Raw genomic sequence first — 27,990 nt, 5'->3', positions numbered from 1 at the left:
CCTCTAGATCATTCTTGGCGTGGTTCAGCTTTTCAACGTACATACGCAGCGCGTCGACTGACGTCACTGGTTCCTCCTTGATGTCGTTCTTGTCCAGGATTGCCTTTATCTTCTCCACAAGCTGGCAGAAGTCCTTCCAGATCTCTAAGTCCTGTTCCAGCTGAGCTTGGCGAGACTTGGCTGAGTTTAGAGTATTCTTCAATAGTTGGTTATGTTTCTGGTGTTCTTTGGACAGTTCCTCTTGTTCGGATGGTGTGAGGGACGACCAAATTTTGTCCACTATGTCTTGCATGCGTTTTCCAAACAAATCTTTCATTTCAGGCTCTGAAGTGTTGAAGAATGTCTTATGTTCTTCCAAATCAGCCTCGATGTTCTCGAAGTCTGTTCCGTTTTTACCCATTCCGAGTCGTACGGTCGCTTCGTTCACCCACAAGTTTAATTTCTCTACCATTTGCTGATACTGTTGTCTGTATTTCTTATTGTCTTGCAAGTGCTTCTCTCTGTTTGATAATTCAGCGGGCAGTGATGTTTTCAGAGAGTTACCTTCTGATAGCATTTCTAGTAGCGAACCGGGGACGCCTTCGTCGTTTTTGACAAGATCAGCGATTTTAGTGAACTTATCCAAATATGACTGAATGTTCTTGGCGAGTGTTGCGTGCTCGATGAGTTTCTTGTCAACGCTGGCAACATCTCTGTTGAGTAGTGGTCTCGAATGTACTACAGCTTCATTGTCGTGAAGCCATTGCAGTATTTCAGATAGATCTGCTGCCAGTTTCTTGTGCTCAGCTGCCGCTCTTTCATGCTCTTGGCGTTTTGCTTCAACATTCCTCCTTAGTGTTAATAGTTGTTGTTTTAGAGATTGTAACAGTTCAGTAATATTGTTTCTGTCAATAACCGTGCCTTCTGCTGCTATCTGTTGGCCCTTATCAGTCGCTGTTGCCAACAAGGCTTCACAACCTTGAATTTTTCCAATGATGTCATCGTAACGTTTAATTTTGTCTTCTAATGTGTCATTTGATTTTTCGATTTCAGATGTCAGATCCGTATATTTAGATATGAAGTCCTCGATTTCCTTTACGAGAGCAAAGAATTGTTCACGTAATAGCAGAAGTTGCTTGAGTTTAGAAATTTGGTCTTCTATTGTTCCCATAAGTTCATCTTGTTTAGACAAAATGTCTTGTAAGTCGTGTAGATTACCACCTTGTAGTTCATTGAGCATAGACTTGTTTTTCTTGAGGTCATCCAATATAGATTCGTAAGCTTGAATAATAGGTTGAACGTCTTCAACTTTGCTGCCTATGGGTTTGTTTAATGCCTTAAGTTTGTTTTGAATATCATTAAGGAACTCCAAGGCAGCAGCGATCTTGGCTGCAGCATCTTTGTATTCCTTGATATGTTTAAGAAGAATATTCTTTTTATCATTTATAATGGCATTGATCCTTGCAAATCTATCGGATAGTACGTTGACTTGCTCTTTAAGCTGTAATTTGTTTGAATCAGATAGTGTTTCCATGATGTCTTTGGATTTGTCTTTGATTTTTTTGATATTCTTTTCGACATCTTCAGCTTCCTTGCTAAGTTTTTGGAACTTGGCTAGTTGTTCTTCCAATAACTGAAGGCTCGTTGTTCGTAATTCAGGAGTTGCCGCGACTTCAGCTTCGTTCAACCAGCTCTGGCACTTAGCTACATCCGCTTCAAACTCGTTTCTACCTTGTAATAGTTTATTCAACGCTGCAAGTTTATCATCAATGTCTACTTTAGCAGATGTGTATGATTTATTCAAATCATCTAAAATACCTTGAAGCTTAGCTCTATTATCGCTTGAGCAATCCTTAGATACAGCGTTACCTTGGCGCATTACTTCCGTTAGTGAATCGTTGTGGAAGTCAGACAGTTCGCTCTGGTGTTTTTTGTGTGTGGCAATTTCTTTCTCAACCTTTGACACTTCTAGAGGAACTGGACCACCTAGCTTTTTGATTTCTGCTAGTTTGGTCTTGAGCCAACTCTTAGCTTTCTCAATATCGTTTTCTAATTTTTTCCTAATATCAGCACATCCACCTAATCTTTCAATTTCTTGTTTTATTAATGTAGCAAGTTGCTTTTGTTTAGAAGCCAGTTCAGATAGTTCTGACTCTAATTGCATTTGTTCAGAAGGTTCGAGCTCTGCTTGAATATTGCTTACCTTCTTTTCCAAAGAATCGATAACAGTTTTCTTGCCATCTGTCTCTTTAAGTAAGTTAGCCATCTTCTTTTGTTTTTCTTTCACTGACTTGCTGTCATATCCGAGAGGTTCAGGGTGAAGGATATTATCTATTTCTTTCTGCATCCATTCGTTCTGAGCAGCTACTTCACTCTTTGTACCATCAATAGCTTTGTAGGTGATTTCAAGCATTTGCAGTTTACGCTGAATACGTTTAGCGATATCGTTGTACCTCCTTTCAACTGACTTCATCTAAAACAAAAAAATGTTTTTTATATAAAACCTACTGATCAAAAACCGACATTTGTGCAATTTAAAAAAATATATATATTATACTCACTTGTTCTTCTACTTGCTGAGACTCAAGATTGCTAACTATGTTAATAACTTGTGATCCAACAGTCTTGATACTGTCCACTTTGTCTTTGCCGGCCTGACCAAACTCAGAAGACAATTCTTTGAGTGCATTCAGCTTTTGTGGACAAGGTAAACCAGATCCTTTATCGGCTAAGCACATCTTCTTGAGTACAGAGTCAAACCAATCATGAATTTCTTGACACTTGTTACGGAAGGCGTCTATTATCGCTTGGTTGCCCTTTTCTCTTTCGATTGCTTGGAGGATAGTTTTTTCTAAATTATCCAGATCCTCTTCAAGATTAATTTCATCTTCTAGACCTAAAATAACACATTGTATTTAATTGTACTATTAATACAATACTAAAAAAGTTTAGTTAATAAACTTGTTCCTAATTTTAAGATTATGATTTGTATTTTATAGAATATTTTTTTAGATTTATTTGTTACCTTCGGTAGGTATCTCAGTGAGTAGTCTGTTCCTCTTCTCAGCCAGAGATGCTAAAGCATCATTCATCGCCGCCATATCTTGTTTAGCGGCTTCGGGACGCAACTTCGACGGGTTGGAGAGCCATTCATTGGCTAATGCATTGTGGACATTGATCCAGTCTTGGATCTCAACCACTTGTTTCATGGCATCTTCCATACCGCTAACAGCATCCCGTAATGTCTCAAGATGGCTTTGTACCTATTATCACGACAATAGTTCAATTATTTGATATCATAAAATCTTTTTCTGTTATAAGGGCACTGTTTTGTTTCAGATAAATTTTGTGCAAGTTTGAAAATTTAAGTGGATAAATAAATGCTTCATATGTTGAACATTTTCCACTTTATTTCAATGCTATGTGCTATATTAAGACTGTACAAATATCAACAAAATACTTAGTTGATGTTTCTTTGCTTGCATACTTCATTTAAATAGAAACAATGTAATACTAATGGCAATATAATTTCTAATTCCTTAAGCTGATTACAAAACAATTTAAGTCTTTAGTAATTTCTTTAGTCAATAAAGACTCCTGCCAGTTACATTTGTTTCATTTGGGATGTTTGCAAGCAGCGAAATGTCATTCGTGTTGTGATTGTGCGTGAAGCAAAGCCTTACCCTTTTCTCGAAAGCCACGAGTTTCTGGCTGAACTCAGGCGCTTCGAGACTCTTTATTAAGGCGTCAAGTCGCGCGCTGCCTACTTCGCTTACATTTTTCTACAACAAACCATGCGTCACACAAGTGCGGGTTAGTAATGTGCAAATATATTTACTGTGAGACGGAATGTGATTGGTCTAAATATTTTTTCATTTCATACATTCAACAGCACCATCTAAATCCCATACCGGTTTTCCAAAATTCGAAATTTGAAATTTAATTGCAAAATAGTGTTCAATTGATCCATGCTGGGATTTAAGCAATATATTCACATTCAGTCTCATACACCGTGACGTAAATTTATTAGTGTTCAAATTCCAAACATATGAGTAAGAAGACATTCACACGTTTTTAGTGCTAATTATATTTACAAAACTTATCAAACTGCTGTGACTCCATTGAATCAAGATACTTAATTTTTTATGAGAAATAAATATAGATTTAAAAAATGTTAAATGACGATCATTACTGATTTTAACTTTATTTATTTATTGAGAGATCACGATATGTTTTGGAAAAGCTCTGGTTTCCATCCTTTAAGCAGGAAACCTACATTACAAAAAACCTTAATCGGTTTATTATAAAAAGAGTGATATGATATGCAAAATCTTGATTCAAATATAGAGCTTTACCAAAATTTACCAAAATTCAACAAAATGTAGTCAATAGTCAATCGGCTAAATTTTGGTAAGTTATTTACCAGGTGCAAAAAATACATTGCCAACGTCAAGCCTGTACATTTTGGTCTAACTACAGTTACTATCTACGTCAACATCTTCAAATATAAAACATCTTACTTCGACTGGTACAGATTATAACTCGTTGGTATTGTTCTTTTTCGGACCTGGCAATCTTAAAGCTTGTTAACAAAATAACTATGATCTTAATTTTTTTTTGTTACATCATATTTACAGTTTCATATATTTTTTAAATTGACTAGTTTAAACCTTTACTAAACTAAAAATACAAGTTAAGATATTTAAAAAGTCGATCACTTAGATATTAAAATTCTGGTAAATATATGAACACAATAAAAATATTAGGATTTTATATTCTATTTCTTTTATAAAAAATAAAACATTGAAAAAACAACACAGCACACGAGCTCGTTCAAGAGGGCGACGCAAGGAGGTCGGAGGCGAGTACGGCGGCTGATAACGACAGTACCTGGTCTATGAGGTCTTCGAGGCGCGCTCGCACGTGCAGTTCGCGTGGAGGCACGGGCAGCGGCGCTGAGTCCGCCGGTGATGACGGACGAGACACGGACGCGGCTGCAGCCGAGCATGCCGCCACCGCCGCTGATAGCCGGGACTTTTCCGTTTGCAATCGGTTGTGCAATGCCTGTGGAATTGCTTCTCTTACACACGTGTCTCAGAAGACTTGACCATCACTATCAAGAACGCCAATTGGATACGAACGAGGTATACGAAAATATCAGAAACTTTACTTGAGTAATGTCATAAGTAACTTTAATAAATAAATAATGAATAGGTGACAACATCACATACATTACTCTGATCCCAATGTAAGTAGCTGAAGCACTTGTGTTATGGAAATCAGAAGTAACGACGGTTCCACAAACACCCAGACCCAAGACAACATAGAAAACTAATGGTAATCTACATCGAGTCGGCCGGGAAACCGGTGTACACACCACTCGACCATGGAGGTCGTCAAAATAATTTTAAAGTAAGTTTAATATACAAAAATGATTGCTTACCCTGGCTTTTTCAAGAAGATCTCGTCCGTGTGATAGTCCATCAACGGGCACATCAAGTTCAGTGATCGCGGGTTCGCACTCGTCCAAATTGTTCAGAATGCTCTCTAAGGTGTCCTCGTACTCCTTGAACTTAGCGAGACCTTCTCTTAAACGACGCTCAATCTGCAGTGCAGTAGCCAGTAGACTCTTGTGACTGTCGTTAACATTTTTCAGCTGCTTTCCGACAGTATCACGTATTGATGGAGTGGTGGCTTCGTAACGTTCGATTTGAGCATGACCTTTAGCCTCCAAGTCGTCCAGTGTAGATTGATACTTCTGAATATCATCCAGTAATACAGCGTGTTGGGCTAGTTGTTCTTCTGTTTGCTCACGATTCGCGATATATAGTGAGTTGTGGGCCATGAGTTGGAAGGATATTTGCAACAGCCATTTTTCTGTGTCTTGTAACGATTGGTGGTATAGGTTGTAGTCCTTAATTTCGGATTCGAGTTCCGCTTTCTTCGCTGCACATTTTGCTTTTAGTGCATCACATTTCTTCTCTATTTCTGCCACGGCTTTCTTCACGGCTGGTTTCCTAGCCCAACTGCTGAGTTCAGCGGCCTCACATTTAAGTCGTTCTAATTCAGGTGCCTTGTTTTTAATTTCATCCTCGATATGTTTATATTTCTCGAGTAATGTCTTCATTTCACCTAATTCACCACCCGTTGGAGGTACTTTGTCGAGATTTTGTTCTGTGTCTTTGATCCATTTGTTCATCTTAGCCTTTGAATCTTCGAAATCTTCCCATTTACCGATTGCAGCTTTGAGCTGAGCGGTTATAGAATTTAGGTCAATCTTAAGCTGGTCCCAGCTCTCTTGTAAAACTTTGACGTCATTTCGAAGACCATCCTGTTCCTCAGGGGGTGTGTTATTAAGAGCCTTTTTAAATGCTTCTTGTAAGACCACCAATAAATGATGACCTTCGGTCATTCTATTGCTGACTAGATTCACAGTTTCCAATTTATCTTTCGTCGTGTCAATATCTCCGACTCCGATTGAGTCGTGGACCGTTCCGTGAGCAGTTTCCAACCAACGCTGTAGTTCTTCCTTTGCTTTAATGAATTCAGTGTGATCTGAAAGATTCTTTTCGCCATTGGAAACAAGGCCTTGAATCTTAGTCAACAATGAAGTGTATTCGGTTTGAAGGTTCACCGTCTTATCACGAACCCAAGCACAAGCACTAAGCTCCATTAGGTTTTCGCATCTATCATTAAGCTCTTCCAAGACGTGTTTATTTGCCAATGCCTGTGCCAGCAGGTCCTATAAAAAGAAAAAATAAATATTAAAAGTTTAATAAATACAATTTGTTTTTTTATTGTAAATACTACCCTTGGCTCGTCGATATTTTTAATACAAAAATACAAATAGACTACTTACAAACATACAAAATACTGGATAACACATTATTTAAGCACAATATAAAAAATTACAACGAATATATGTCAAAGTCCTACTCTTGGTAAATATCGGTACAAAAAAGTATTACTATTAGCATTCAAATTATTTTTGATAAATGTTAAGTCATAAAAATAATGATTTAAAAAAAAATCTACTCACTCTACATTTGTCCAAATACTCTGGTGTAATTTTGTCAACCTTTTCGACGGTTTTCAATTTAGCGTCGAAATCTTTAACCCATTTCGTCATTTTTTCCAACGTTTCCATGAAATCAGACCATGCAGCTAAGCATTTCTCTAGCAACTTCTTCGTATCTTTACATATTTGCTGCAAGTTCTCCCATTCTATTTTCAACTGTTTAATTTCCTGGTTGATATTATCTTTGCCTTCATTGCCAGTAGTTTCAAGTACGGCTTCGCTCAACTGAATGGCCTTTTTAAGCAAAGCCTCTCCTTTAGGTAAAGATCCAATGATCTTGTTAACATTTTTGAGTTTTTTCTGAACATCTTCTTTAGCTCCATGAGAATCTGAGCATTGCTGTATTTCGATTTTGCAATTACGGATCCAGTCATAGAAACTATCATACGACTCCTTGTACTGAATGTGGGAGTTAACAAAATCTTCAAGTTTCTGTGGGAAAAAAATAAAGCGACTATGAAAAAACTGAGTGCACTATTGACAGCGCCTTTTACAGAAACAAACGGCTAATACTGACATTGGAAAAATTAATACAAACACTTTCTTCTATGATTAATATTTTCAAAGATACTTACGCTAATCATATCATTGACGGTCTTCTTGATGTCATCATATCGTTTTAAAGTATCCTCGATGTCTTTCGACTTCAGTGAGGAATCTTCTTGAAGTTTTTCGTTCAGTTTGTTAACTAAATCTTTGTGCGAGTCGATATCTCTATTGAAGGTTTTAAACTTCTCTAATTTAGCCTTCTTCTCCGACAGATCATTTAAAAGGGAGTCATCTGATTGGATTTTCTGATCGATATCATCAAGCCACTCTACCAGCAACTTATGAACCTAGTTGGGAATAAAATATTAGTATTACATATTATGCATATAGGTATATCTAACTTAATCTAACAAAATAAACGAAATTGACGAAACCTGTCTGCAGTACAGTGCCTTGTGAATATTTAATTTCTGAATATAGACCATCTGAATTATTTAAACTAGCTTAATTTATAAAATAAGCTTAAAATAAAAATACTACCTTTGAAATATCATCAAATTGCGATGCCCTGTTGGTCAATTTGTTTCGAACATCTTGCAAATCAGCGATGAGCTTATCAAACTCTTGCTTAAGATTATCGGTGTCTTCTTGTATCTTCGCTGCGCCAGTCTGTTCGGTGTTCATTATTACCTTCTCCTTCAGTTCTAGAAGGTATCTCAATTTGTTTTGTCCCTGTTCCAATGATTGACGGAGAAGTTTCACAGTGTTAAGTTTGTTGTTGACTTCTTGCAGTGTGTTCGGTATTTCTGCGCATTGGTTTAACTTTTCTCTTGTCCTGTCAAGCCAATCTTGGCATTCTCCGTACAGGGCATTGTGTTGTTGGTGCTCCTGAATTTAACGGCAATATTTTAGACTTTACATTATAAAGTGTTACAAATAATATACAAATATATAATTTGTGATTAGTTTGTTAAGTCCTTGTGACCAACTCAAGATAACACTTTTAAGTGTTTTAAATACGTTTATTCCATTTTAAAAAGTTTTAAAATTCAATATTTTTTGAAGACTGTTAATGATAACCGAAGCTAATTAGACCACAACCAAACTATCTACTTCATCCAAGTGGTTATAGAGGAAGTACTAGAGAAAATAGCTTAATTTATTTAATCATCAGCTAAATCAATACATGGGTTCTGTCCATATAATATACATATGTATATCTTATTATGAACATTGATTGATATTAAGTCAATCAATGTTAATAATAGGATATATGTTGCTGTTTCCAAGTAATAGAATAACTTTAAAATGTTTGGCTGGTTTATGAAATCTAATGCTATGCGAATATACATAACAGCTTTAAACTAAATTATTGTGTCATAAAATACCTGGTAATGCAGTTCAAGCCTCTTCATCACCTCCTTAGCTAATGACAGTATTGCATTATATTTCGTCGTAAGCTGCGTAATACCGTTAGATACTCTCGTGTCTGAGCAAGTCTCAAGCAGTAATTGTGCACGCACATTAAGCTTGTCCAACTCAGCTTGCCAATCGAAAAGAGTTTGGAGGTGTCCCTATAAGAATAATAAACAAAAAGATTAATCCTTATTTATCTGTGAAACATTCCCAATAAAAATAACATCAAATTCATATATATAATGTACCTGGAATTCTTCTAGAACAACCTTCTTTTGTTCTAAATTATTCTGCAGTTTATTAAAGGATTGCACCAATTTCTCAGTCTTAGACAACCAATCCAAGGCTTCCTTGTATTGCTCTTCGTATTCTGTCCATTTCACGATACCACCCTCGATCAAAGCCTTTGTGTTGTTGAGCTGTTCTCTGCAAAACAAATTAATTATTGAAATAACATCAGACATGCTTGATATTAAGCAGTTCATTCATTCAAAAAAGCTTAAAGTAAAACTGAAGAATCTGTATATACTTACACGTAAGTATCGTATTCTTCTTGCATAAGAGCTACTTCTTCTTCTATATCCTCTCTATCCTCGTCATCTGCGAGGCCACAGGATATCTCTCCCTGTTCCAAAGCTTTTTGTAGCTTCGCTTGTCCCTCGGGTAACTCACTTTCCAAAACTTTTAGCTGCGATATTTTACTGCTCAAAGATTCCTTATCTCCAGTTGCATCTGAACATTTCCCTAACTTTTCTTTAGCAGCCCTTATCCATTGGACAAAATCTGTACCAGCATCGATAAATACCTGGTGTTGTTCAACAGTTTCTTTCTGTTTTTCGTATAAATCTTTAGCTTGTTTAGACAAGTTTTCATATTTACTGGTAATTTCAGACGCCGGAGCTTGTTGCATAAGTTCCGAAGCCTTAGAAGTTACAGACTGTATCATGGGTTCAAACGAAACAATATCTTGAACGATATTGTTTGTTTGACGAAGTGTGGCTTTTCTTTCACCAAGACTAAGACCTGTTGTGAGACCTGCAAGTCTATCCTGGCCTTTTTTAGACTTAGCTACTTTTTGTTCGCACACTTCTTGTAGTTTTGCCTCTCTGTCGGAGATCCATTGTTGAAGTTGGGAGTAACTTGAACTATAGTCAGCCCATTGTAACATTGCAGTTTCTAGGTGCACCTTAGCTGTAGTCATCTTTTTAACTAAACGATCCCATTCATTTTGAAGTTCTTTGAGTTCGTTGTTGATTTTATCTTTACCGTCGGACCTGGTGTTTCTCAGAACTTTTTCTCCGCTATTAACAGTTGCATGCACAAGATTCTGGCCTTCTTCGCGACGCTTCAAAAGATCTTCGATTTGCTCTAAGCGTTTCTGTAAAGCTTCCTTACTACTGTTACTACCTGCTTCGCTTCCGCTACGCGTTATATCCCAAGCGTCATTTATCCATTTCTTTGTTTTTTCATAATTTTCATCATAATTCTTGTGTTGTTCGTAATTTGTTTCTACTTTTTTAAGAACATCATTAGCCATATTAACTAAAACTTGGTACCTGGAATTTAAATGTCTTAGCTGATTGTTGACATACGTATCCAAATGAGAAGATAGTAGACCTGAAGCTGAAGCATTGAATTTATCAATGTCGGCCTTTCCTTTATGTAACTGATCAACAATTTCCTTGACGTCATTCACTTGAGCTCCCTTTTCCTTTGCTGTACCTAATAGAGCAAGTTTATGGTTCTTGATGATAATTTCTTTCTGTTGCAGCCAATCAGATAATCTTTCATACTCATCTTTATATTCTCGCCATTGATTAACAATATCTTCCAATTGACTTTTTTGTTGTTTAATTTCATTGAAAAGTTGATCAAAGCTTTCTTTCAAGGCTTTCATCTCATTTTTAATAACAACCTGTCCTTCCGGTGACGTGCTCGCAAGTACAACTTCGCCAGTGTGTTGAAGATGTTCTAATAGTAATTCACCCTGTGCTTGTTTATTTATTAGAGCTTCAAGAGGAGCCACTGAGTTCTCTATTGCTAGCTTATCACTTAATGGCTTAGATTTTAATGAAGGCACCTTTTCTCTTGCCCTGCCTAGCCACTGAATTAGTTCATCATGAGCTTCCTTGTACAATCTATGATCTTTGTATTGTTCTTCGCGATCAGCTAATAGTTTCTTGACTTTGTCATATAAAGCGTCAAATTTATTCAGTGTTTCTTGAGCTTTAGATGCAGCTTGATTCTGTTGACCACTAGCTAACATTTCAGCGGCCTTAGATTTTAGAGTATCAACCTCTAAACGGTCACAACGAGCTTTTTCTTCTACTTCTTTTAGTTTCTCAAGTTGTGCTCGTTTATCCGTCATAGATGATTCGTAAGGCGTCAACTCTGCTAGCATGGTTTCGAGCCAAGTATTACTCTTTTGTATCAGTTGTATTTGTTCTAAGAATCCAGCCCATTTAGTAACTGAATCATCCAACAAGTTCTTTGTTTCAATCATGCGAGATAACAGAGCTGACCACTGCTCCTGTAATGCCACTAAAGAGTTATTAATTGCTTCGTGTCCAGCTGGAGCAGTATTGGCCATTACATTTTGCGCAAGTTCAACTAACGATTGAACCTTAGTAAATCCTTCATCCTTAGTTAGCAAAAGGTTTTGAATTAGCACTAATTTTGTTTCCAGGTCATCTTGTGAACATGAGCTTAAATCGGCACAGAAATCAAGTTTATCTCTTAGCTCTTCAATCCATTGAGAACATTCAGTGACATTACTTGTAAACTCTTGATGAGTTTTTACATACTGCTGCCATCTATTTGTCAGATCTTTAACTTTTTGTGACAGTGTTTGATATTTTACAGTTAAGTCGGAAATTTGTGAGCCACGAGGTCCTAATACTCCAGTGTAGAGGTGCTGCGCCTTTTCGGTAATATTATCAATCTCAAGTTCCTTGGCTCTTACTTCTCCTTGTAATTCTTGGAAAACATTGTACTGTTCTTGTTTTTCAGGTAATGTCGCTTTCAAGTCAACCGCATGAATTTGATTGTCTGTATTCCGAATCCAAGCCAAACATTGATCTTTCATATTTTCGTACTCATTCCATTGCTGTATTTTATTTTCCAACGATTCAATGGTTTTGTTTATGAAAGACACTAATCCTTCCCATTCTTGATGAGACGCGTCTATTTGGTTCCTGATATTAGTTTGACCATTGCTGACGGTTCCTGGAAGAACTTTTTCGCCTAGTGAGCGAATTTTGTCAATGCGATTCTTTTCTTCGGGTAGGCTTACTTGCAGAGATTTCAATTTTTCACAATTGCTACTTAATGCCACTCTTTCTAAGTTAACATCACCCCATAATTGTGCTGTATTATGAGTTGCTTCAACCCATTCTTGTAAATCCATAACAGCTTTGCTGTATTGCTGATGATTGTTAACAATCGCTTCGTATTGTTCAACAAAGCTTTTAGCTCGAGCAAGAATGTTGTCATGCCTTTGTTTTAGTTGGCTTATTTCCTTTGTAATATTTTTGTTCACATCAGGCAAGTTTTGTGCTCGCTCTTCTAAATCAGAGAGGTCTTGTTGATGTGCAATAGCATCTTGAAGATAGTTTCTATAGACATTCAACTGATTGCGTTTTTCATCTAATGTTGCCTTAAGTTCAATATTTTTAGGTAGATTTTTCTCAGCTAGTGTTAACCACTCATTGACAGCCTTGAGATTTTCATCAAACGAGGACCATTTGTTGAGTTCAGAATCTAAATCGCGCTCAGCCTTGGTAATGTTGTCATACAAATTGTCCACAGTTTGCTGCATATCATGAAGTTGCTGTTCAATTAACTCCTTGCCTTCGGGTGATGTTGATGGATATAGCTTCTCTCCTAATTCAAAAGTATTATTAACTAAAAGAGCAGCGTTTCGCCTCTGACTTAATAAATCGTTTAAGCTTTCTCGCTGGGCATTAATTCCTTCAGGAGTATTCGAAGAATTCCTTTGACATTCATCGAATTTGTATTGTGCTGCTTTTACCCAATCAATACATTGATTATATTTATCTTGATATGCATTGTGATCATTAACTGCTTGCTGGCATTTTTTAACCAACTCATTCGCTGTAGAATGAACGGATTGGAAGCGTGATGTCATTTGTTGTAGATTCATTGTAATCCTCGTATCATTACAGTTTTCAATAAGATCACTGAACTCATCAGTTAGTTTATCGACATCATTTTCAGTTTTCTTCAAGTTTGCTAAAATTGCCTGTAAAATATTATGAGAGTAATTAAAAAGTGTTATCAGTAAGCGCATACTACGAGATCTACAATTAGTAACGTTTAATTTTAAAATTTTAACCCCTTTGATCTTGTTTTTGTTAAAAATCCCATTTCCTTTTCTATAATTAGTATTTTTGTAAAATATAGAAGATACATAAAATAGAAAAAGTAAATTATACTGGTAAGTAATACCGGTTTGTTAGTTTCCTAAAATTTATGTTTATTTGTGATATTAGATTATATTCTACTGAAAATTAGACTACACCCTATGGTGCTCATTAAATTAAATTTTGTCTCCGTCCTTACTTGATCCAAAGCTTCGCCCAAATTTACGACCGTATTCAAATCAGATTCATGATTATCAATTGCCTTACTTAAGTCCTGTTTAAAATATTTCACAATTAATTTAAAATTGAATTCCTACTATAATTAAAAGTAAAGAAAAAAACTTACCTGATATTTATTAAGTTGATCAATCTTTTCTTCAAGAGTAGCTTTAGGAGTGTATGTCTTCAAGCTCATTTCTGTATCATTTAACCAGTGTTGCAATCTGTCGTTAGCAGCATCAAATTCGATCCATTGTTGTATTTTTTCTTCAATACCTCTTTTAACGTCATGTACAGTCGCCGTGAATTTTTCCAAATCGGCTCTTAATAATCCTAATTCTCGTGACATACCTTCCTTACCACGTGGTGAAAGCTTAGTTCCGTCATTTTCAATGAGGTCGGATAATATTTTCAATTTATTTGTTCCATTTGGAATTGCATCTAAAAGCTCTTGGATTTTAGCTAGTTTACTTACTAATGCTGCTTTGTTACCCGTAAAGTCGGAAAGTAGGTGCAAACGATCCCATAAATGCTTTTGGTAGTCTTGAAGGGATTTCTGTTGATCACCAAATTGTTGATAAATCTCAAAAGCATTTTCATGTTTATCAATAACTGTTGACAGCCTGTTAGTAAGGGCGTTATATCTGTCCCAAACAGATTTAATAATCGCTGCCATTTCATCGCTACCCCCTTTACTAGAATGAATACTAGCTGCAATGCTCTTAGCTTTTTCAGTGACAGTTTCTATAACTCTTTTGTGTGAATTTATTTCTTGTAACAAAGTTTTATTTTTAAGTAAACGTGATTTAATTTCTTGAGCTGAATTAAGAACTACTTTTTCCTCACTTTCAACTATTTTTTCTTTTTCATCTAGCCAAGATAATGTCTGTTGCAATACGTCCTGATAACTAGACCATTGCAAAGTCTGATTTTCGTATTCTTTTTGCTGTTGCAAAATGCTGTCATTAAGCTTATCCCATCTTTCCCTCAGATCTCTTATTTCAGCTCGGATACTTTCTCTACCATTCGCTGCAGTTTCGGGTAAAACTTTATCTCCGGCTGTTGTCAAGATACCAATTTTATGCTCACCATTTTCACGCTCCAACAGAAAGACTTGTAATTTATTACCTTTGCTTTCAATACCTACCTTGTCTTCTTTTATTACCATTTGTGATAACTGCTCTTCTAAAGGTTTTAACCAAGTGTCAAATTCATTTCTTAATTGAACAAACTTTTTATGATCTGAAACTAATTCTAGCCAGTGGTTTACTATGTCCTTTGAAATTAAATGAAGTTGTTGGTATCGACTACTTATTTGAATAACAAGTGGTTTTAACCTTTCTACACCACTTAATAAAATAAGGCTGTGAGACTCATCAACAAATGCATCTATTTCTTTTTCTTTCGCGTGAATGTCATTTCGTAAATTAACATATCTTTGTAACTGAGCTTCTTTTTCAGCTAATGTTGAGCATAGTGTTTGGTCACGGCACTTAGCCTCCATATCTTTAAGCCATCCTGTTATGGATTCAATAGAAGAATCGAACTTGTTCCAAATCTCTAAAGTATGTTTCAATTTTTGCTCAGATGTGCTAATACTACTTACTGCTTTAGTAAGTTGTTCATGCAAATTGTTGATCTCTGCCTTAATAGCCGCGTTTCCAGCTTCTGATGTGCTTTTGCTCACAGTGGAAAATATATTTCGTATCTCATCTAACTTACTTGACCCCACCTTTTCAATATCTTTTAAAGCAACAGCGGATTGGAGTTTTCTTATAATTTCAGGTTTTTCTCCCACTGCGTTCTCTATGTCGAGTAATTTTTCTGACTGAGAACCGAGCCATTCTTTGAATTGTTGAAGAAGCCGCACAAGATCTTCGTGCCTCTTTACACAATCCTCCAAGTTGTCTTGAAGATTTTGTGACTTCGTAACTATATTTTGGAATAGTTGTTTAATAGATTGCAAATATACATTGAGAGAAGCATCGTGAGTTTGATCTACTAACTGCTGGGCTTTATCGCATACAGATTCAACGAGCTGCACGTGTGACATTATTTCTTGATGTAATATTTTATGGTTCAGAAGTTGAGCTTTCTTTTCTTCTAGTGATGTCTTTAGTTCAGTATGTCTCTGCATTGCTTTTTCAACATCTTTTAACCATTTAGTTAATTGTTCTTGAGCAAGTGAAAAGTCAGAAAACTGCAGTAAACATTGATCCAACTTGTTGACAGTTTCTTGGAAACTATCACCAAAGCTGTCCCATAATGTTCTTATCTTACGAATTTTTTGTCTTATGATTTCTCTACCATCAGGACTGGTATGAGCATAAAGCTTCTCTCCTAAGCTAAGGAATTCTTCAAAAGCAGGAGTTTTCTTATTTCTAGTTTCATATAGTTCTTTTGCTTTATTTTGTTTTTCTTGTAAAACTGCGTAGTCTCCTACAATCTCATTTAAATCTTGAAGATCGCCTAACATGCCCATTAGCCAACTTTCCATATTATTGTACTCATTTTCAAATAACTGGTGTTCAGATACAAATACTTCATATTTTGAAATTATTTCATTTACAAGGTTGTTCAATGTGTGATATCTAGTGGCTAATTTAGAAGTCTTCGTAATTATATCAGATTCACCAGATATATTTTGTTTGTCAGTTAAAGCAGCAAACTCAGCACTCTTAGATCCAAGCTCTATTTGTATTTCTTTAACTTTTTGTAGATGTGCTATTTTGGCTTCAATATTACTCTTAAGGCTTTGATCTCTTATTTGATTTTCTTTTACTTTAAGCCACTCTTCAAGTTTATCTAGAGTTTTTTGACTCTCGTTCCATTGCTTAATAGTATCTTTAAGTTTCTTATCATATTCGCTACATTGTTTTGCAAACTGATCCCATGTAGTTTTTAACTTTTCGAATTCGCTTATAAGAACTGGATGTCCATTGGGGCTGGTGGTTTCCAAAACAGTATGCAATTGTGATTTTACAGCATCTAATGCATTGTCAATTTCTTTCGCCTTTGATGTAACTTTTTCTATAGCCATTATTTTAGCATCTACGTCCTCTTTCTGTGAAACCACTGCGTAACTGACTAAACTATTTTCAGCTATTACATGATTAAGTCGATCACGAATGTCTTCAAACATTTGAACGTATTTCTCATGATCTATAACATGAGATTCGTATTTGGTTATTCTATTGCCGAGTTCTGATGACATATTTTTATATCTGTCGATTATCTTTGTGAGACTCTTTTCAGCATCGTCGTCAGGCATAAGTTTAAGTTTATCAGTAAGTTGGGATAGCATTGACTGATGTAAGTCTACCTCTTGATGAAGAATTTTAGTATTATGAAGTTGGGCCTTCTTTTCAGGTAGAGAAGGTGATAGTTTAAATTCACCTAACTCTGTTTCTTTGTCGCTTATCCATTTTTGAACCTGGTTAAAGGTATCATCAAACGATGATCTCTTGTTAATAGTAGTTTCAATATCCTTAATAACGTTATTGAGTGAATCAACTGAATTCTCAAAGTAATCTCTTAATGTTCTTAGTTCATTTCTTATTTGTTCACGAGCTTCTGGAGTAACTCCGCTGAAAAGTGCTTCGCCAGATTCGATGGCACTGTTAAGTAATTTCTGACCAACTTCCTTATTCTCATTTAATTTTTTGATTTGGTCTAAATCAGCAGCAGATGGTTTAGCGTGTTTACTCATTGCCGCTATATCAGCAATTTTCGCATTGTTATCCTGAAGCCAGTCCTTGAATTCGGCAATAGATTTATCGTATTTTCCTTTATTATTTTTGAGCTCTTTTAATCTATTTAGTTGATTAACCATAAATTTGCCAACAGTCTGATATCTTGTCTCTAAATGATTAATGTATTGAGAAATGCGCGAATCTGGATTACGTGACAAAACTTTTTCTCCAATTTCTGTTAGCTTATTTACTTGGTCACCGTATTCTTGAACTTCTTGGTTAAGTTTTTCAATTTCAGAAATTTTATCATCAATATCATTTACATTAACTAAACTTGCAGCTTCTTGTCTTACTCTATTTTCTTTATCTTTAAGCCATTCGGAAACATTTTCTAACATAACTTCATACTCTTGCCACGCTTCCAGGTTTTCTTGCAACCGATTTTTAATCTCATTATAATTAGATGTAAGTACATCTAAGTTCTTTTGAGCTTTCTCCGTTTGAGAAGCAGCTTCTTGTGCACAAGCTGGTTCAGCTACAATACTTAAAATTTCAGAAGCTTCTTTGAGCTCATCTACTTTCTTCTTACAATCACTTATTCCATTCTCCACGTCTATTAACGCAGCATTTTTAACTTCTAGATTATATTTGTCACTATTAACATCCGGCATACACCATCTAGTTTTGTCATCCAATATTTTTAAATTTCTGTTGAACATATTTAATTTATCAGTAAACAATTTCTGAAGGAATGTGAGCAAAGTTGTTTCAGTTTTATTAGCATGAATCAAAACACTTTCGAAACGTTTTTGTAATGTACTTAATTCTTTAGGCACGAGAGATTCATAAAATCCTGGATAGTTAGCATTCATCTCGGACACATTTTGCGTCAAGTTGTCGATTTCATCACTTAAATTTTGCAGATCAACTTTACAAGATTGACATTTCTTGAGACGATCAAGAATTTTCGCATTATCACCTGACATATCGTCACATTTAATTATGTCATCGCGAATTTTACTTATGTGATCAGAAAGACGTTTAATATGTTCCTTCAATTTGTTTTCTCTTGATTCTAAGGATGATACAGCACTTTCCAAATTATCGGCTAATGTTTGTAAAGCATCAAATTCATTGTCCAAATAATCAACTATGGATGAAACCTGTCCCACTGGAATATTTTTGTTCAAGTTGGTTATTTGTTCACATTTGGCTTTAATACTATTTTTAAGCCCGACATAAAGTGGCAATTCTTCTTTATATTTCATAAGATGGTTTTGGCCAAATCTGATTTCTAAATTATCGCAAGCATTAGCGAGATTCTGTCCTGTTTCACTTAACCAAGTAACAACTTGATTTTTAGTGTCGTCGATTTGTCTCCATACTAAGAGCTGAGATTCTAAATCTTGAATTCGTTTTATGATTGCATCATTAACCTTCTCCCAGTGTGTTTGAGAGTTCAAAAATGCATCTTCTAAAGGACTTGTGTCAAATCCACCTAACGTAGATGCTTGTTTTAGTACGGATTGTTTGATCACATCCATTTGATCCAATAATCCTTTCGATCGTTTTAGAAGTTCATATGACTTCTTTGCCTTGTCTAAGAATTGAGCGGTTTGCACATAATCATTGGGTGCTTCTTTACATTCATTATGCAGCTGTTCGGCCCTACTCATTTCTCGGTCAAACGCAACTGTAAAGTTCTTTAATTCTTGTAAGGTGGATGACAGAAGAATATACTTATTTTTAGTATCACGAACTGAGTTGACTACTTGATCCCAGCTATTATCTGCTGCTGTAAGAGCATTTTGAATCGTGCCCATATTTGGCTGATCTTCTCTCATAAGATGTAATCCTTCTTCTCTCAAGTCTTTCCTAACAGATTGTTTCTCTTTTAATTCACTATCAATATTGTCCAATTTTTCTGTCATTTCCTGAATAGTAGACTCTGTCAATGGGACAGGCTGCTGCGCCATTTCGCTTAAAACTGACTGAACGTGATGTAAAACTTCAATCAATGCCTTATTTTGTACATTGAATTTATCCCATCTAGCACCAACCTTTTGTACCAAATCTCTTTTAGAAGTTACGAGGTTCAGCAAGGAGTCTGCTTTTACTTCTATTTCCTTAACTAAACTGTTTGGTGGTATTATTCTTCCAGTGTTTTGATCAGTAACTTTAATTCTGGAAGGACCATCTAATAAGGCCACATTACTTTTCCACTCTGGAATTTTAGTAATAATATTAACTAGCTCCTGACGTAAGACTTCATAACTTTCAGGAGTTAATTTTGGACCTTCGATTTGGTATTGGATGTGATTTAATTGTTGTTTGTTATCCTCGTACCAGTTTAGAAGCTCGGACCATTTTTGTAGGATACTCTTGTTTTGTTGTATATTCGATTCAATAACTTGATAGTGTTCAGCAATATTGGAATATGTATCACTCAATGATCGCGTCTCTTCTGGATGAGAAGCTAATGTCATGTTTTTAACCTCATTATAAATTTCAGTGAATTCAGGAGCTTTTGCTGCATGTTCTTGAAGTAATACGTGCATAGATTGAAGCGTTGGTTCTACTTTGTCAGAACTAATTTGGTCGTAACTTTCAGTCTTTCTTCGGAAATCTGTTATCCAATTATCGAAATTGTGAAGCTTTGTAAGGAATTCTTGTCGTACAATAATTTTGTCCGACAACTCATTGACTTTTGATCTGACTACTTCAGCAAGTGCATTCGTGCGATCTTTTATGTCTGAAACTTTATTTTTCAACAAGTTCGCACCTTCCGGTTGAACGCTATGGCAGATATTATCACATATTTGTGAGAGACTTATTATTTTAGCTTGTTGTTGAGATATTTCATTACCGAACGACTTAAGTTTATTTAACTCTCTATCGAGTTTTTCCACTTGAGGTGTTTCGACGTTAACAGAACGACTGCTGAGTAGTTTTTCGCCATTTTCAATCCATGCTTCCAACTTTTCAGCTTCTTTTTCGAAATGTTCCCAATTCGTTACTAATTTGTCAAGTTTGTTATTCCACTGATCAGCTAAATCATGAACAACTGCCCATCTTGAATGAATAGCGTCAACCTCGTCAGGTGCACTAGTTTTACCTGACAATTGATGACTGACACTTGACAAAATCTGTAAATTCATTAACTGCTTGTCACAGTCAGTAATCAATGCTTTTGCCTGTTGCTGTAGCTGTTGTGCTTCAGGTAATGTTGTTGGTTTTGGGACAGTACCTAATTTAACTTCAGCCTCTTCTATCCATGGTTTGATTTCAGCAACACCTTTTTGATACTTTTGCCAACTAGCTAAATCGTGTTTCACCACTTGTGTTTGGTGTTCCATAGATCGCTGTAAATCTGCCATCATTTTTTCGAGTAAAGCCACCTCGCCCTTGAGTTTATTCGCGTCGTGCATACGATGCTCGACTGCTAATTTAGTTCCCTGGTCTGCCACATTTCTGATAATTTCTAGTTTTTCCGCTATGACTTTCTGTAGGGCTTGCGATTTTTCAACACGTTCTTCTGGTGTGATATTCTCAGATTGAACTTGAGATATAAGTACGGGACTTTCTTTCTTAATCCATTCGCGAACGTGTTCTAACTTATGTTCGATTTTAACCCATTCTTCATTGAACTTTTCTAAATGTTCAACCTTGTTTTGAACTTCATCTTGAACTCTGTCTAATTTACGCTCAATAGTTTCTATATCTTTTTCTATTACTGGTTTTGGTTTATTAGCCGTCAGAGTTTGCAGTTCTGCGTATGTCTGTTGGAGCTGAGGTAGTTTTTCAGCCTTCGCTCGCTCCAAATCTTTATTTATAGCCTTTGTTTCTTGAAGTTCTCGACTTACGTTAGAAACTCCAAGCTCCAGACCAGGGTGGGCAACGTAGCTCTCAATTTTGTTAATATCTGAAAGCAATTCTTCTTTTTGATATTCATAATTAGACCACACTTTCTGTGTATCGCGGAGTTTGTCTAAACGTTCAGTGTTCGATTCATAGGCGGTGTTCCAGCCACTTTCAAGATTTCTTACATCTTCTCTAACAAACGCGGGTGCATTTGCGTCTTTGATAAGTTCTTTGCCACGGTGAAGCATTGACATTACAGAAGGCCGCTGCCGATCCAGTTGTTGTACTGCAGCTTGTTGCTCAAGCACTAGTTGCTCAACGTGTTGAAGTGATTGTAAATCTGGTTCAATCTTCGCCTTCTCCTTCGCACTTTCAAGGATGCAAATCACTTCGTGCACCTCTCGGCGGTAAGTATAACATCTCGTATATGTTTCTGTCTTAATCATAGTAATCTCTATAGTGGGTATAAGATTTTTATATCTAGCTATTAGATTTTCCAGTTTAACTTGTTCTTCTTGTGCCTCGGTGTCAGAACAGTGATTGGAAAGCATGTCTAACGTCTGAACAAGCCATTTCATGTCTTCTCGTTTGCGGTCAGCTTCCCGGCAAATGTTCTATAAAATAATTGTATAAAAACACAAAATTTTGGTAAGTAATCTACAAAAAAAAAAACACTATCTACTTTAAAATAGTCAAGTGCTTTAAGACACTTGTACGGAATAACAAAATGAAACATAGTTACCATTAACTCTTTTAGCTGGTCATCCAAAGAAAGCGTACAAAAAATTTACCATTAAGAACAAGGAATAAACATCTGAGAAGTTTCGGGTCAATATCAAACGATATTTCACATGTTTCAGTATATCGCATTAAGTGTGTAAGGGATACAAGTCAGGTGACTTGTTTATTGGCATATATATACGTAAGATTTTAATTTTACGTCCAATGTTATTAACTGTCCTGAGTATAAATATTCTGAAAATGATCTACAGGAAAGCTCAATGCACATTACTTACTTGGAAGATGGTCTTCTCTCTTTCAAACGCTTCAGCCGAGTCAACTTCCCTCACAATGCTGTCCATAGTCTTGTCAACGTGGTCCATCCACCTTTCCATTTCCCTGAATTTCTCTCTATAGGCGTCCCATTTCGCTGGTATTCTTTGTAACTGTTGCCTGAAGTTCTCAACTCTGTGGACCGTTGACTCCCATTCTTGCTCGCACTTCCTCAAAGCTTCTTCTAACGATTTGTCTTCAGTTTGGTGCGTGTAACTAGTTGAAATCTTTTTGAGATTCTGTAAACACTGTTCCACTTGCATGATTTTCCCTTGGTTGCGGAAATACTCTTCGTTTCGTATCAGGATGCCGTCGGCGTCATCGCTCTGGTTGTAAGCCTGAAAAAGGTTTATTATGATACACGATTTTAATCTACCATCCCTATCATTAAGGCTTCATAAGTTTTCTTGCGAAAGCTAATTCAAAGTCAAAATTCTTTATTTAATATAGAAGTTTTGCACTTGAGAGATTTTTTACTACCAATAAGGGTAGTAAAAAATCTCCCACCAAATTATACTGATATCTTTAATTTGTGTTTTTTTTTTTAATTCATCTCGTAATGAATAAACACATCGCGAGGAAACCTGCATGTAGCGGAGGAGATTCTGCCACGTGTACTCGCATTATAGCAGCGTAGTAAGCAATATAATAAACTCTATACCTTCTCATTGAAAAGGAAAGAAGGTTAGCCCACCAATAAGACATTATCAGGCTGTTATTTTACTAATTGCTTTTACTTTTAAGTTTTCTTCAAAAATACTAAAAAAATTTTCTTTTTCTCTAAGTTGCCGTTTTATTTTTGAACACTTACTTGTTCTTCATAGACCATTTCTTTTTCGATATCCTTGATGCAGTGGTGGAATACTGTTTCATCTAATCTGAACTCCAAGCGCATGAGGTGCGGCGGTGCTCTATCGAGGAGCTCCTTCCATCTTCGCTGTAATTCTTCTACCGTTTGGACTACCTTCGGTCGGTCTTCTTCGTTGACAAGCTGTATCAAGAACATTCTCATTAATTCTGTATTTTTATTCATCACCTAGATTAATCTTCGATAAATCAACTTACCTCAATTAACTCTCTTCCAGATCGGACCAGTTCAGAAACGGCCCTCTCATCAGCTCCTTGGAAGAATCTTTTGTGGAAGTCCACGGCCTGTTTGGAGTCTACCCGGTTATCAGCAAGCAGCGCCTCAGCTCTCGACGCCCACTCTTCTACCGCTCTCTTCTTCGTTTCAAATTCGTCCCAGGCCCGTACAAGGCGTTGCAACTCTGCCTCTTTTTTGGTCGCTTCCGACGATAAGTGAGCAAATCTATTGGAAAATATATTCAAGATAACAAACTCAGTCATATTTAACATATAACTTGTATCTGAGTTATATTATCAACAGTCAATAATATAATAACTAGCGACCCGCCCCGCTTTGCACGGGTGCAATGATATGATATCATAGTAGAAACTTCTAGAATTATCAGTGCTTCTTTACTAAATTCTCCATGAATTATATTTAAAAACCTTCTCCTCGAATCACTCTATCCATAAACAACGACATCAAAATCTGATGCGTAGTTTTAAAGATTTAAGCATACATAGGGATATAGGGGCAGAAAAAGCGACTTTGTTTTTTACTATGTATTTTTTTTATTTTTTTATTTATGCTTTTATTGTACACCACACTGAGAAGTAAAGACAAACATAACATAGATTTGGCCTTGATAGAACAGGCGTACAATTTTGGCGACCTTATCGCTACATAGCGATCTCTTCCAGGCAACCAACGGTGTAGGACAGGTCATAGAATATAAGGTGGGTGGTGCTGTACTAATATGTAGTGACTAGATTAAGGGCACATTCACCCGCGTGGATATCCTTTCCAAAATTTTGGGCGCATTTTCATTAAACAGTGTTTTAAAAACTATTCGAAAATTGAAAAATAATCTTTAAGACTGATGTTATAGTTTATATACTTTTAGTTTCGTAAGAAACATAGAATATCTAACTACTCACTCAAAATTACTAACATTAGTAAATGGTCAACTCACCGCTCGTTGAGGTCGCGCATGAGGCGCAGCTGGTCGCTGACGTCAGCGCTGCGGTCGGCGTCGGCGGCGCGCACGATGTTCTGGAACACCTTGTTCTTGCTCTCCAGCATCGAGCGGTAGTACGTGGTGCGGGAGAAGAAGCTGCGGTGAACCTCGTAACGCTCCTCAATCACCTCGCTGGAACGAACCCAACCCATAAAATCATTCAAAGTAGTACACTTGTTTATACATCGTTGGGTACCCCCTTTTAAGTATATCAATATCAAAACCTGTAATAGGAGGCCCCGCTCTTCCCTTATGCAATCAGCGGTAAGTACTACGAGACAGCAGTAACAAAATATACTACACTTTACATAATAATTTTCTCATACTAAAACTTAAATAATGACAATCACGGTAATACAATAACTAATTTTATCTAAAATGTGTATTATTATAATAGTATTAATATGTTTGAGGGTATGTGTGGCGTGTGGCCCATATAATCACACTCTTTAGTTTTGTATATAAACTTGAAATTTGGTTTATTCTCTGATCCCAAAATTAAAACGAAATTAAGCGCGAAGCTCAAGACCGAACCGGCTAGCGGAGAAGTGTGGAGGCACTCTGCCCCATCTAGGGGACATAGGGACTTAAGTCAAGTCAAGTCTGATCCCAAAATAGGCTGAAGCACTTTTATTGGAAAATCAGAAGTAACGACGGTACCCCAAAGACAAAGCCCCAAGACAACAAAGAAACCTAATGAACTTTTTCTAGTTAGATTTGGCCGGGAAACGCTCCTGGACTACGGAGTGGCTTACCCATGAAAACCGTGTACACACAACTCTATTAGAGCTGTCTAATATAAAAAAATGTCATAAGGCTTACAAAATGACTTATCGATAAATATGTCTTTAATAATGTTTTCTGGCTATATAGTTTTTTGTTCTTCTTTCGTTTGTGTGTCAAACGAGTTTACTTGTATTCTAGAAGTATAGTCTTAGTCTCGAATAATTTAGTACGACAATAAAATCTTCGACATCGTTACATTTCGTTTGCTTTTCCACACTAATCTATCACACTCGACTATAGTAAGACACAAATTAGATGTAGCATCGGAAAATGCAATGGAATGAAAATAAAACCGATTACTGCCGATTTACACAACCAATAGAAATAGCACCCTATCGCGCCATTCGACGCTATTCGTCGCTGTAGATTCACACGTCAGAAAAAGCAAGTGCATGTACATCGACGCATCAAATTGACGAATATATTAGGTCATATGATATTACAAGTTATTACGTTTGTGCAAAGATCATATTCGCGTGAGAAATAAATATTGATAATTTGGGTTAGCGTACTCAATTCGGATGTGATCGGTTTTACGAATTTTGCCGATGCGACATCTAAGTTGTGTCGTACTATACGTAATTACTCTTATGAAATATATTTTTTTACATAAACCGTCAAATAAACGTCAAATAACGTTGTCAGTTCTAAAATGTCTCACCGTCTGGTTTCAGTGGTGGTCCGAAGGGTTTCCTCGGCGCGGTCGAGCCACTGTCCGATCTCCCGCTGGCCGCTCTCGAGCGACTCGTGCTGTACCAGCAGCTGCCGGTACTGGTGCAGCTTGACGGGCACGGTGGCTCGCACGCGGACCAGGGCTTCTTTCTGCTGCTTCAGCTTTGCCATATTCGCTTCCACCTCATCGCGGGGCAATTCTGCGATCGCATTTTGGAAGGTCCTGAAAAGTGAATATAAATATGAGACAACATCACATACATTACTCTGATGCCAATGTAAGTAGCTGAAGCACTTGTGTTATGGACATCAGAAGTAACGACGGTACCACAAACACCTAGACCCAAGACAATATAGAAAACTAAGGGTAATCTACATCGACTCGGCCAGGAATCGAACTCGGGACCTCAGAGTGGCGTACCCATGAAAACCGGTGTACACACCACTCGACCATGGAGGTCGTCATAATAAAATTGGAGTGTCTGTTTGTAATATTAAAATAGCCCTTTTTTACTTAATGCATATAAATGTATACATGGTACATATACCAAAAAAACATTTTTTACAATTTTTGTGTCCGTTTGTTCCGGCTTATCTCTGGAACGGCTGACTCAATTTGGACGGGACTTTCACTGGCAGATAGCTAATAGCATAAGAAGTAACATAGGGTACAATAATATTTTTGTTACATTCAAATGCTTACAAAGTCGCGGGCACAGATAGTTTAAGTATAACAATAATAGTTTCAAAGCAAAGACACCTCTCATTATTCCACTGACCTGCTAATAGATTTGAATAATTCTTCGTGCTGCTCGATTTCAGAGTTCAGTTGCAGCAACTGATCTATGTACGCTTGTATGTCAGCGGTGGTTGCGCGTGGTTGCCGAGACAGTAAATTATCGGCACCCGTCAACCAAGTGTCCAGATTCTGCATTCCTTGAGCCAGCTCTCGTCTATGACGAAGGGCATCCCCACCGCGGACATAGCTGAAACAAATAAATAGAAGCATTAGTATTGAACATTATTATTTGTCTTTTAAAATGTGTATGTTATTTAACATACTATTAAGTTATATAGATATATATCTTACCGTTCTGCTTCATCCCAAACGCGTTCCCAACGTTCAGTAATTTCAACGTATTTCCTCTTAATTTCCGTTGTGATCTCTTCCGAGCACGTTGCAGCTAAAAAGCCAGCTGCGTCACCTAATAGTTGGTGTTTCTCCTTCCAAACAGTCAAATCTTGGAAGAATTCTAATCTTTCATCTTCCGAGACCCTGAGCATATGCTGGGCCCGGTCTAGCCACTGCGTAAACTGGTCTGATAATGTCGTCCACCTTTCCCAGTGAGCAATAACTTCCTCTAAGACACTTCGAGCGCATCTGACATCGGATGCCACTCTTCTCCAGTTCTCCGATATTTCTCTTAAGAAGGCATCAATTTCTCTTGCCTCTGTCCTATCTACCTCGCAAACTCTTTTATATTCTTCTGCCACTTGCTTTATGTCAATATATGCTCTATCAAATTCTTGGAAAATCTTATTTTTAGTTACAAAGTTATCGTAATCGTCTAATAAGGCACGAACGTGATCGATACGACCGTATTTACCCGTCCAAGCAGCTAACTTGGCCTTAGTCAGCTCGGTGAATGCTACAATACAGCACTTGTGTTCCAAGTACTTTAACCTGGCCTTTCTCTGTGGAGCTCTGCGATCGACTGCTTGCAGACGATCTTTCATATCCTGGAGTCTTTCAGCGGGTATGCTCGCTGCATCAGGAGATCTTAGCGCTGCCTCGAATCTGTCAATAATTTCTGGCAGGTCAGCGAAGAACGAGGTATGTTCTTCCAGCTTTTCGCTAATGATGGCTGCGGTTCTGTCATCTAAAGTTGTGGGTATTTCGTCAAAGTAGAGCAAGTATTCAGCTCTCGCTAGCCACTCCCCGACAACGCGGAAGTCTCCGGGGAGATCGGAGTCTAGAAGCCAGAGCCACTTTCGGTGCAGCCTCTCCAACTCGATCCATAACGCCACAAGCTCCCTCCAGGAATTGGGGGCGATGGCGACTAAGCTCTGTGTGTACATGAGTTTTTCTAACTTTTGATAGATGGGCTCTCTGGCGAGGCGTTCGTTTTCGGCGCGGACATAGTCCTCGTAGTGTCGCGAGAGTGTCCTGGAGTCGTACTGCCGCTGCACGACGGACACTCGCTCCGTGAGCCAACTTCTCAGCATCTCGTATTCCTCTTGCACCGCCGCGACTGCATCTGGACCTGTTGTCTATAGAA

General features: G+C 37.0%; 1 protein-coding gene across 7 annotated transcripts in view; it reads right to left on the bottom strand.

The window, feature by feature from the left end:
• The window catches only part of LOC124532015 (muscle-specific protein 300 kDa), a 197,069-nt gene that overhangs the window by 79,994 nt on the left and 89,085 nt on the right, over positions 1-27,990 (bottom strand). For 5 of the 7 annotated variants that reach the window (XM_047106635.1, XM_047106633.1, XM_047106636.1 and 2 more), the window contains 21 exons: positions 26,802-27,982; positions 26,491-26,697; positions 25,701-25,934; positions 24,209-24,385; positions 23,235-23,478; positions 22,981-23,160; positions 22,133-22,507; positions 13,691-21,730; positions 13,544-13,618; positions 9,496-13,223; positions 9,211-9,388; positions 8,935-9,120; positions 8,087-8,434; positions 7,633-7,893; positions 7,019-7,489; positions 5,423-6,721; positions 4,870-5,043; positions 3,663-3,761; positions 3,005-3,242; positions 2,541-2,875; positions 2-2,452 (listed from right to left, as the gene is read on the bottom strand). In XM_047106635.1, the coding sequence (XP_046962591.1) occupies positions 2-2,452; positions 2,541-2,875; positions 3,005-3,242; positions 3,663-3,761; positions 4,870-5,043; positions 5,423-6,721; positions 7,019-7,489; positions 7,633-7,893; positions 8,087-8,434; positions 8,935-9,120; positions 9,211-9,388; positions 9,496-13,223; positions 13,544-13,618; positions 13,691-21,730; positions 22,133-22,507; positions 22,981-23,160; positions 23,235-23,478; positions 24,209-24,385; positions 25,701-25,934; positions 26,491-26,697; positions 26,802-27,982 (20,481 nt within the window). The remainder of the gene's footprint in view (position 1; positions 2,453-2,540; positions 2,876-3,004; positions 3,243-3,662; positions 3,762-4,869; positions 5,044-5,422; positions 6,722-7,018; positions 7,490-7,632; positions 7,894-8,086; positions 8,435-8,934; positions 9,121-9,210; positions 9,389-9,495; positions 13,224-13,543; positions 13,619-13,690; positions 21,731-22,132; positions 22,508-22,980; positions 23,161-23,234; positions 23,479-24,208; positions 24,386-25,700; positions 25,935-26,490; positions 26,698-26,801; positions 27,983-27,990) is intronic. The other 2 variants (XM_047106638.1, XM_047106637.1) reach the window with 2 other exon arrangements.

This window comes from Vanessa cardui, chromosome 8, assembly GCF_905220365.1.
Source record: "Vanessa cardui chromosome 8, ilVanCard2.1, whole genome shotgun sequence".
Taxonomy (NCBI): Eukaryota; Metazoa; Arthropoda; class Insecta; order Lepidoptera; family Nymphalidae; genus Vanessa; species Vanessa cardui.
Note: the sequence above shows the minus strand (reverse complement) of the source record. Positions and strands in the feature narration are given on the sequence as shown.